Below are 12,574 nucleotides of genomic sequence, written 5' to 3' on the forward strand. Positions count from 1 at the left end.
GTACTTTTGATGTCCTCTCGTCTAACAATCGCTGCAAGTTTGTACACGTGTAATTAGTTTAACGAGTAAGCGGGCGCTGGCACTAATTGCTCGCGAGCGAATCGCGGCGATACAGCGCGCGAGAGGGGATCCAGTGAAATTGTTACGTGTCACGCTAACTGGCCGGAACGCTGGAATCTCGTTCCTTCCTCTCTTTCTCTCTCGTTTACTTTCTCCTCATTAATTCCGCGGGTGAACTCTTGGAAAAATATTTTTCGAACGTGGATAACGCCAGGGTTGGATATCTGGATCCCGATATCGATGTCGAGCGGGCAGAGTTTAAATTTATTCGGATAATTTTCGAGGGAGAAGCAGCTTTTCATTTTTATCCAATTCAAATATAGAGAATTATTTTTTTTGTTAAGGGAATATTTTTGTTTTCCTTGTGATTTTATGAGTGATCAATTTCGATTCTTTTAATCTTTAATAAATCGATCATTATTGAAGAAGAAAAAGAGAGATAAGAATCCAATTAACTACGAATGATACGAAGTCGAAGGAAAAGCTCCTGGAAATATATGAAAAAGTAACACAGACTCTTCATTGTTTCTTCAAAATTTGATGACTATAAATCAAGATATCCTCTCGTTTACCTTTTAATCATTTTCCGATATCAACGCACGACGCTTCCTCCTCAATTATTCATCCCCTCAAAAATCTTCCCCTCTCGAGGATCGAGATATTTCGCTTTGATTATTCCTCTGGTGTCAAGAAAACGCCGCACGAGTATCCTCTTCGAGGGTATAAATATTGCGTTGCCAGTTCTCGAACGAGCAAGAGTGTGCTCTTTTTTTTCCTCCCTTTTCTCCCCCTTCCCCTTCCTTTTCCACTTCACCCTCCTTCTCTCCTCTCCTCCTCTTCTTTTCTTCTTTTTCTTACGCTCGAACCGCGACGCAAGCGTCGGTTCAGAAAGCAAAAGCGATCCCACTCGAGGGTTCTCCAGAGAGAAAAGATACGAGACTGAGATGCCAGAGAAACTAGTGAAAAAGAGAGAGAGAGAGAGAGAGAGAGAGAGACGAAGGGAGGCCGCGTCCCGGTTAAAGAGGATTCGGTATCTTTGTTTGCTGGCGGATTAATCCGAGCTCAAGGCCACTTTTACACGGAGCCGTCTCTGGTCTCATCCGCATGGGGACTGCCTCCTTTGGATTTTTTTTTTTTTCATATCTGCTATCCCGTTTACTTTTGGCCCGCTTCTCCTAGAATTTCCGAGGACCACGTAGGTACGCTTATCCTGGTAAGTTCCATCAGCGTGATGGAAGATTATTCGCTTTTGAGAATTTTGAATTTCGAATTTTTATCCTTTCGAACTGTTTCATCTGTTGTTCTAGCTATTTCGTAAAAATTGGGATTGATTAATTATTGTGTTAATCGGTCGAGTAGGTATTAGTTGTTATAATATGTTTTCAAGTTAGAATTATCGGAAAATTATTGAAACTAGAAATTGAATAATTTGAATAATGGTATAAGGATTATATATTTGTTTATCGATTAATAAATTATTTAACTTGTTCTGATTACTGTTCCCAAATTCTGGATTCTAATAATTTATTATTTGGAATATTTCGTTTATGTTTAGAAATTTGAAGAAAAGTTGAATGATTTGAAGAAGACATTTAACATAATCTATTAAAATAAATATATTTTAAATTTAATACATAATAGTTTTTCAATTTCGAACTAGAATTATTCGAGGATTCAAAAAAGCATTTAAAGAATTCAAAATCATCGGATCAATCAATTATCATTCAAAGGAGATTTTTCGTGATTGAAAGGTTTATTTCAAGAGGTCTATAATGCTTCTAAATCTCTCAAAAGATACCAGAATTCTCTATTCTGTGGAATCTTTGAGGTCAAAGACCTGCATAAAAATAGTTCACGAGTCAGAAGTTTCGAGAATATTTGATGCCAACCTATAGATCATCCTAAGCTTATCGACACTATCGGAATTTCCGGATAACTCTGAAAATTCCTATTTCCTATAATCATCAATACCTTGGAAATTTTGGAATATCTAAAATGTTCTTTATTTATTAATATTACGTACATTGCTTGATAATAATTGTTAAGCAATAATTGTACATCTCAGAAATGATAGACCTTTAAAAAAATTTATCAGTATAATAATTTTCTTAAGATTTATTAACTTGTACAAAATGTTAATATATTCACGAGATCCTTTTGTTAATATACAAAAATATCGATTATATTAAATTATAAACAGTTTAAATTCGATGAAGCGACACTTGGAATAGAGACATATATATATATTTTTAGCCTCTAATGATTTTAAAGATGTTCCACAGATTATATTAACATCTTGTATATGGATAATATTTCTTATACAAAAAGTAAAAGAAACGTAAAGTATAGAATTGCACGGATATCCGCCATTTCTCAAATGAAAGATCTTCCAATTCATGTATTAAACATACAAGTTTGAAAGTTAAACGTGATTCGATGTTTATCCAACGCAATCTCAAGCTTAATTACACCTCGTTATTACCAATCATAATCCTGCATAGTTGCAAATATCTCAAATGGAGGTTATATTTTAGGATACGACATTGTGATTACCGTAAGTAATCTCTGTTTAATCTTCTTGAGAGTTTGCCGAGACGGCAATGCCTTAAGGCAGTCTGTATCTGAACTATTATTCGATCTTCTGGTTTGATTAGAACTTATACAGGCTCATTATGCAAGAATTATCTCCATATCATTTAAAAGTCTTTCGATGTGAAGATAATGTTGATTCGATCAAACGTCTAAAGAGATGAAATGTCGATCGAAAAATTTTTTTTTCTTTATGTAAATGATTTCCATATTGTATAAATAACCATTGAAACGTAACCAATGAATCGATTGAAACACGATAAATGCTATATATCGTCGTCGATCGTTGGACAATGTCCGATATTTATTATCATTTTTCTTTAGCCTTCGTCCGTTTCTTCCTTTCACTCAATTGATACCATATAAAGCAAGGGGGTACTTTTCGTTCGAGCGTAGTGATTTTTCTCGATCCCAATGGGAGCCATGTGCTGCATCGTCTCTTCATGGTCAGAAATATTTGATTCCTTCCGATAAATCGAGGGAACAACCTCGCAAAAGCGATCTGGCGATAGCTAAATATAAATGTTCCGTGCAATTGTGTTCGATTCGACATGGATTGTGGCCAATATCGCTTCAGAAAAATTTTCACCATGACTATATGAATTAATTTTTAATAACAATTAAATGATTCAATATCGATCGTCTGTATTTACACATTCACTTCTGTTTCTAATTGTAAATTATCACTTTATAGAAATTTAAATTGTTTTATGAAAAGGGAAGTCATTTAAAAGTATCCATAATCATCCTAACTGTTCCTCTTTAATCGATTCAATATTTCTATCTGAAAAAAGTTAACAAAAGATCGACAGATTCATCTACTCTATCATCAAATCTATCAAATAAAAAGGGAAAATATGTAAGCAACATGCCTGAACCACAGTAAAAGAATCTTCGAAAGTTTCATTTAACATATAAATCCACATCTTCATCCCAATGGCGAAAACACGTCCCACCATTTCTGTCGCAAATCTCAACGTTGTCAAATGTCTAGAGCACTCCGCTCTAATGGAATCGCGGTCGTTATCAGCAGGGACGTGCGAATGAATTTTTTTTTTATTTTTTTTTTTTTCCCTCCCTGTCCTTTTCTCTCGGTGTCAATTCTGCGCGAGGGACGCGTGTCGTTGGCAGGGAGTGTATAAAAGGTGGAAAAATTTGATGACACGGCGAGAGGCGTCCATATCGTGTGGAATATAAGATGTGTGCAAGCATTCGGCGAGAGAGAAAGGTATAAAGTTAAACAATTTACGGGGCTTGGTTTAGCTTATGGTGAAATTATACCGTAGCTGAGATCGACAGGCCTGATACACGGAGCAAACACGGAGTGAGGATGTAACTTTTCCTCCACGATATAAATCATCCTCCAGTCATTGCTCGAACTGTATTTGCCTTTTTCAGCAGTTTTTGTGTGTACGTCTACGGATAAGAAGGGATGAATAAATTTGCGTGCTATACATATTATTGGATTTTAATTCACGTAAGATATTTTGATCGAGTCGAGGGATTATAAGACGTAATTTGATTAATATTTTTCTTTGTACAGATTGACATTCGTTTTAAAATCAGAAAAGATAATAAATTCTTTGCCTTGAAAAATAGTAATGATAAGGAAAATAGAAAGTAATATTTGAAATGTGGTCGATTAAAGAATTGGATTGCAAAAAAAAAAAGAGAAGAAGATAATACTATTGAACTTGTGACTTTTCTATCTAATTTCTATTTATCTGGGGAAAGTTGAACGTTTCTCTTTTTCTCAGAAGGAGATGTTTACGAGGAAAGTTTCAGTTTAACGACATTACACGTAACTGTACGATTATTATATATCTTACTAAGCTAGCTAAGATCAACGTGTAATATTCGCTATTACGAACTTAATATCTGATAGGCTTTATTGAAATGTTTAAGTAGGCTATCAACCCTCCGAATTATCCACGTGATAATAATCGTTCGTTAAGAATCTTCTCTGTGCTTTATCTTGCGCCAGTAAATTTTCAGGCAACATCTTCAATTCATCCGAACGATGAATTGTTAATAAAAATTAATTATTCGCGATTTAAATGATGAAATTACATCGCGCGAAGAAGATTAAAAGATTAAAAAAAGGGTGGATTAAAAATTCGTACCTAATTATAAATAAAATATACGGCGAAGTCTGTTTTGAACAAAAAAAAATTTCAATCAGAAAATGTTAATAATAATATCGCGTCGTGAAATTTTTTGAAGTTTACGTTATATGAAATATTCATACACCATTCCAGGAAACTTGGTAATTTCCAGGGATCCGGTTAAACGATTTTCGAATTATATACGACACTGGCAACCGTATTAAATTTAATAGGAAAGTTACCAAAAATTCGAGATCGGTTTAGATACGTTTATGATTACGAGTTTCGTTCGCCAAATAGATATTTCACCACGTATAACCGAATATTATACACCGAATAGTGGAATATTATAGAGTCGTAAGATTCCATCAATTCCACGAGAACTTTTGCAATTCTATAAAAAGAAAAGAATTAAAAACAAATCTTCGAGTATTCCGTTATTTGCTCGAGGGACGATTGAATTATTAAGGGAAAGACAGTGCTGCAAGATTTGTAAATTCACGAGAGGATGCCATCTTATGGAAACAGGTTGCATATGCAACTGCAAACAACCGCACGTATCTTAAGGTTACATTTTCGTAGTTGTATTCGTACGTGTTTCGTTTGGGTGACGTATTAATTATTCCCACCATCTGGCCAAAGAAACTGGGATAACTTTGTTGAGATTTCGAGCAGTGTCTAATCTATGAATCAAAATCTTAAAGTAAACATTATTCCTCGAACTGAATCATTGGATAATCGGGAAAGATTCGAGACAGGAACTTTAACATTTATCTAACAGGTATTGTTATTCTGATGGATGGATCGAAGTTTTGAATTTTGTTTATATTTTCCGCCGAATATGGAAGAGAAACAGTGAATGAAAAAGGTATTCCCAAAAAACATGTTGGTGAAACAATACTGATGGTAAAAATTTGTTTATTTTTATTTTCTTCCTTTCCTGAAAAAATACCATAAATACGTTAATAGAAGTTTTATAGATATAAAAAAATTAAAAATAATAAAAATGTTGCTGTTGTTGTTTTATGGATATTTTTATTGCGTGTTGGATAATCCATTATCGATTAGATACGAATGAATCTTTTGCAGTTACACCGTATATTATTTTTGCAATTAATAAAATACCATGCTCTTTTTTATTAATTGATTTTATATATCAAAGATTTAAAGAGATTTACTGAGTTTATTTCTTAATTCGTTTCATTAATTCTAGAATATGATGTAATTTTTAATAAATCCACCTTCATCGTACTTGTTATTCATTTTCCGTCATATTTGTGCTCACTTTCGCCCCTTTTACTATTGTTAGCGTGTCGCTTCTATTCCATACTGGGAGAACTAAGTTTTGCTGTACTTCGTCAATAAGGGACGGGAGCTAATTAAAGTTTTCTGAACAACATTCGATGGGTCGATCATCTCGTGGTAACTGGGTCTTATTCTCAGTTCTAGATATAGCTTTACACGCGATTCCAGTAGAATATTCTACCTGCAATTATGGTAAAATGTATTTTCGATCTCTGTGTTTGCATGATTGGCTTTTCGTAGAAAGATAATTAAAAAATCATAATCTCACCAAAACCATAATCTAAATGAAAATATTTCATTTTACACATAATTTAAAAAAAATCAACCAAAGAATTCCATCGAGATTAATCATTTAATTTTCGAAAAAGTGAAATTGATTATTTTCTTGCACTTTTTCAAAAAAAAAATCCTGAAAACATTCTTAAAATTCCCGATTTTAATTCGCGTATCAAAATTTTGATTCGGTCATTAAAATTTTAATGCAAATCTACAATTCAAATTTCCAATTGTTCGTTTATATTTTTTTTTATTTTTACTTCGAAACGAGAAAACCACCGAAACCGAGTTAAGGATTCCATTCGATCCAATTGTTTCTCCCAAAAAAAGAAAATTCTCCATCCTCGTCGTTTCACTTTAGACTCAAAGTAGTTTTCACGGGTGTGTAGAAATATCTCCGCTACCGAACGGTACCTCTGGGATGCATCGAATTCGATAACCCTTTCTCTTTTCCTTCTTTCTCTCTTTCTTTCTTTTTTTTCTTTTTTTCTTCCTCGGCCGGCACACGTGAGGGTACTACTCATTTCCAGAGACAAGCCACGTCCCGGTTATAACCGTGTCGAAGATCGATACGATCGATTCGCTCCAATTTCAACGGGGGTGTATCGCGTTCTATCGGATCCGTATCATCTCCTTAACGGATCGTTCGCTCGGGCATACGTACCACTACTACTATTACTACTACTACTACTACTATCCTTCGCCTACCTCGCATTTTAAACTGCTGATTCGACGGACGACGATTTATCTCGGACAGTGCAGCGACAGGCAAACATTATTACGCCTTGTTATCGAGAGTTGGAGCGCGACTACGTGCTGTTGTCCACCCTCGGTTCCGTATCTCTTCCTCTCCCACTCTTATTTTCTCGCGCCTAATGTCGATGATCCCCTCTTCCCCCTTCTTTTCTCTTCACGAGCAGGGAAAAAGATTCTCTCTCATTAGTGTCATTGATTCCTCTCGTGATTTACTTTACTTTTCCTTCTCCGCCAATTCGAAGGCTATTTTTCCCGGGGAAGAAATTTTATTTTCGTATTAAAAGGGTTTGAAAGGGACGAAGGAATTATTTTGTGCGAGTGTAATTTTCTTTCTTTCTTTTTTTTTTTTAATGTTTTTGTTGCCACACAAAGCGACGTTCGTTTAACTCGGTTGGAAATATTAATCATTGTTTCAGGAAGGATTAATTTCGTTTCCTTTTCGAGAAGGAGGAAGAACGAAATTGAAGTTCCATTTAGTTTAGACGTTCGGGAGGAATATAATTACAGGGCGTTTAAATTTCTTTAGGCGAGCAGATGTTATCAAATAATGAGTAAGAAATCACATGGAAAGTAGTTTCGAAGTTCTTACGTTGATTAATTTTGATCGATTAATCTCCACTTTTCCTCGCCCAGATCAGATATTAAAGAAATAAGGATCCGATCAAGAACGATATTATTTATAAATGCGATAATCATTTCGTTCTTTTTGATAATATTATAATATTCGAAGCTTCTTTTTTTTCAATCGATCACTTTTATCGCGTTTACAATAATTCCCAACGATATGATTGGCCGACAGTACACGTCCAATGCGATGAAATTTTTAAACAATCTTTTTTTTATTCTCCTCGTTTTCGAATATCGCGATACATAATCGAGATAAATATTGATACCCGCCAATTGCATTATTAATCCCCAATGTTTATTCTCCATTTTTCCCTCCCCTCCTCGATTTAATCAATTCATCGCGTCACGCGGGGAGCATTTAAATTTTATACCCCACCCCTAACGGTCTAATTTTCATCAGACACCATTTATAATCACTTTTCCAATAATCATAAATTTTTATTCACCCACGATAAGGATTCGCTCGGAATATCCTCGCGAGAAGCCGGAATCGGATCGGTTTAAGTCGTGTTCACATCGGAGAGGGGGGGAAATATCGCGTCATCATCTTCGAAGAAACAAATCCTGACAGAGAAGGAATCGCATTATCGAGGCTCTCACAACTCTCTCGATGAAACTTTCCAACAACGTTCTCTCTCCCTCTCTCTCTCGATATTTCCACGTTTATGAGAGATCGAGGATCCCCCCTTTCTTTCGCGGGGCAACCAACCAACTTTTCACTTAACGGACCAAGCGTCGCAAAATGGAACATTGGATTTCAATTAACAATTCCGTTCCGGTATTAATCGGGGCGAGGGGTGGATAGAAGTCGAAATAAACGTGCGTAGCCGTTCCCAACTTTCCTAAGAATGTAATTATTCACTGCTGAGCCCTTTATAATAATGACAAATGGCTCTGGCCGCCCGGTGTCCTTTGTGTGTCTCGTGCAACGCAACGCCTTCGAAAACGTCAGACACTTCCAGACAAACCTGCCACGCCTAACGATTCTTTAACTTCTTCTTCAAGTATCAAACTCGGATGGGAAGAGGGAGGGAGGGGGCACCGACTGCGAGCAGTGTATTAAACTGCAGATGGAGAATTTCCGCGAGACGTTTCGTTCGCAGCTGGCCAACAGATATAATGGATTAATCCTTGAACGAGTTATAATGATTCAGATGGATACACGGTGGATTTATGAATTGAATTCGTTTTTCTTAATTCTTTGCCAATTATTGTTTTTATCTAATTTGAACTTATTTCACTGTCACGATTATTATTTATTTCTCTCTTTTTTCGAGCTTAATAAATCTGTACTACTTTGTTAATTATAATCGTGTCTGGTAAATTTGTATTTATGTTTCTTATGTGCATGAAAAACTGGCTGACTCGCATCACTTGTTTAACTGTATTTATTTAAGCTTATTCCATTTGTTATTTTACTTAGCTGACTCGCTATTACTCTTTAGGCAAATGCTTTTGTCACTAGATCACGATTGTTCGTCCATGACTAACCTTTACTACTTATCTCCATCCTATAACTGTCTTATTCTACTTACATGATAAAATCCGTACAACTTGCCAGATGAGCGACTTAATTATATCATTAAACATTAATCAAATTGTCCTTTTTTTCAAGATTCATTGATTTGTGTTATTTATCTAACAATTAACTATCTTATTATTCTTACTCTTTGGATTGTTTGACAACTATGACTACTTGGCCAAAAATTGCATTTGCATTTCATACAAAGTTTAAATCTTTATCCAATCGACTTCTGCATAGATGGGTCTTCTAAGAAAAAACTTTTAAATTTACCTCCTCCGCAGGAGGAGATTGATCTTGTTTGCGTTTGGCTTTCAGATGAAATCCAGAAAGCTTTGATATCGTGACACCTTGGTTGTCGTAGACGAAGTTTCCATTTCTCGAGGATTTTTCTGCGTGCTTGCTACCCTCGCAACACCTTGCTCTCTTTGAGCCGCGCAAAATCTAGGGAAGTGATTATCTCGAGAGGTGGCATGCATCAAGGGAAAGAAAGAGTGGGGGCACAGCCCATCCGTCGAGAGGATGAAATTTGAATTCGAATACGTGGCGTGTTGCTGGGTGGAAAGGACGTCCGATTTACATTAAATTTACATTGCTATAACTTGGCTTCGTGTCTGAGATTGATATGGCCATGGCGAAAGATCTCTTTCTCCGAATCTCTCGCAGGAGTACGCTTTTATTTGATGTAAGCTTCGAGGAAACGTTGATACATGTTGGCGAAGTCATCCTTGGACTGTTTTTATCAGGCACCAGATTTGCCTAATCAGATTTCAGAATTCCATTTTGACTATGGTTTTTTCGAACGAAAAATATTCCTGCTCTCTTTTTTCAGAATGGATATAGTAGATTTTTGCGATAGTTATTATTATTTCTATTACGAGAAATGTGTTTGAGCATTTTCAATCTTTTAAAATAATATTCATCGACGAACAGATATCTGTCTAACGTTTTTAAAATTACATTTCATCGTAGAAGTACAAGTATCATAAAAGATCAATTGCAAAACTCGAATATCTGAAAATTCCTCGGTAAAAAATCAAATTTATTATCGTATCTGTCCATATTTCGGCGCACGTATCGAAGAATTCATCGATGTGATCCTCCAATATAGTTCATTGGATGCATTTATAGATAAATACAGTGATATGTGGAGAACGAGACGAATATCCAATTTTTCATGAAAGTGATTATGTTTTAATTGATTTTGTAAGCTTTAAATCCTATTTTAAGAGAAATCGATAAACAGCTTATGGATCTCAATATTTTTAGTGATTCTTCCTCTATATTTCCTGAATTTTACATTTAAAATGGTCAATTTTTCAGTCTTTCAGTAAATGGCCACTTGTATAATGATATTTACAATATATTTAATTAACTTAAATTATGGGCTATAACTTATATTCTAGTATGCATACAACGCAAAAATTCTATTTTTATAACTCATGTATGCGTCCACAATCACACAACATTTCTTCAAGAATGCAAATTTCCAATTTATATTCTATCCACGTAGAAGGAAATCTTCTGATGGCGCCATTATACTTTTATTTTCAGAATCATTTCTTCCTTCATCCTCGATACTTTAAACATACAACTATAAACATTCGATATCGTATTCTCGATCCTCGATTACTTGTTCCGTACGAATTTGAGAACGTTTCGAATTACTGTGAACGAAATGGCGGCAAATTCGAATTCGACAAATGATAAATAGATAGTGCAAACAGAAGACAGAATATTTCTCTTTCGAGAAATTTCTTCCTCCTCTCAAGATTTGGACAATTTCTAAAATCTAACAATCAACCACGATTCCAAATCTCATCAAATCAATATAACAATCACATTTTCCTCTTATTCCAGGTGTCCTGGGTGCGCAGACGTGGCGACGAGCTGCACTTGCTCACGATCGGCCTCGACACGTACGCGAGCGACTCGAGGTTCTCGCTCGCCTTGGAGAAGCCGAATGATTGGCGGTTGCTTTTAAGTTCGGCGACCGAACGAGACGGCGGCGTGTACGAGTGTCAAGTCAGTGCTCATCCCCCATTAATCAGAACTGTCCATCTGACGGTGTCAGGTGAGTAAATGTGTGTCTCCTGTGTACGTATCTCCATCGTTGGCCGAATCCTATCCAGTTGTCAGTGTCGAGGGCCAATCGCAGCCACGCAGAATTTCATATCTATCTTCGTTCCCCGGATCTGATGCTCTTTGATCTGACTACTTCGTTGTCATCGATAAATCAACCGATGGAACGCGATCGAAACAGAGACGTCGCGCGTGTTCATCAACCACGTAACGAGAATTTGAGGCTATGGACGATTGTAGGCTAGGTTAGGTTAGATTTTTCGCCAAAAAACCCTAGGATAACGACGCATGCGCAATCCTTAAATTCTAGCCCGAGCGTGAATGGTGGTTGGGCACCGTTTAAAATGGAGAGATGTGGCGAGGCTTGATCCTGTTCGAGTTTATTAAACGCGAGAGGATTAGGGATTATTTAGGAGTTGAAATTGGGTTTGTGCGATTCGCGTTAATTTTGATGTTTTAGTTTTAGTTAGTTTCAGATAGAGATTTGGAATTATCGGAGATTAATTGTGAGTTTCTATGTATTTATTAAAGATTGGCTTATATATGTATATATGATGTATTATTGAGAAGTTATAAGTGAATTTGAGAGAGATTGGTAGACTGATGGCTAATAGTGGATTAATCAATAAATTAACGGCAAAGCGTAGAACGTGAGAGTTTTCTTCTGTGTTGTTTTCAATTTAATTTAAAGGATTATTGATATGAGAATTAAAATTAGTAGGATGATTCAAGACATTTCAAAAAGAAATTTCAATAAGTTTTTGATATTAAACTATGGAAATAAGTTATAAGCTAAATTGTATTAAGGAATAAACGAGGTTATGTTGCCAATTAATTTAGAACAATCGTTTAACCTAACAACGAGGGTATTGGTTATAACTCGTGGTAATAAGTTTAAGCTGCGATAATAGGCAAGGGTTGAAACATCGCCGAGAATCCTTGTTCCTTCGCGATACGGAATGGTTAAATATTAAATTACAATATTTCCAGTGACCACGGTTTTGGTTGTTACACTCCTCCTTGGGATCGTTGTAATTTTAAACCGTATCCTCCAAATTATGAATCTCTCAAATGTAGTTAAACGCGCCAAGTTGAAATAACGGAGTCACTTTGTGTTCACTAGCTTGAAATTATAATTTTCAGGGGAATTACCCGTATTTTCGTCAACCACGTGTAGCCAATGTAAACGAGTATTCTTTCGAATTTCTGAAATTTTAAAACTCGGATCACATTACGATTCTTCTTCAAAATA

The 12,574-nt window shown here is 35.7% G+C and overlaps 1 protein-coding gene across 6 annotated transcripts in view; it reads left to right on the plus strand.

Annotated features, from left to right (window-relative positions):
• The window catches only part of LOC108002561 (peroxidasin), a 282,659-nt gene that overhangs the window by 89,159 nt on the left and 180,926 nt on the right, over positions 1-12,574 (plus strand). For all 6 annotated transcript variants that reach the window (XM_028669104.2, XM_062082447.1, XM_062082439.1 and 3 more), the window contains exon 5: positions 11,101-11,314. In XM_028669104.2, the coding sequence (XP_028524905.1) occupies positions 11,101-11,314 (214 nt within the window). The remainder of the gene's footprint in view (positions 1-11,100; positions 11,315-12,574) is intronic.

Source organism: Apis cerana, linkage group LG1, assembly GCF_029169275.1.
Source record: "Apis cerana isolate GH-2021 linkage group LG1, AcerK_1.0, whole genome shotgun sequence".
NCBI lineage: Eukaryota > Metazoa > Arthropoda > Insecta > Hymenoptera > Apidae > Apis > Apis cerana.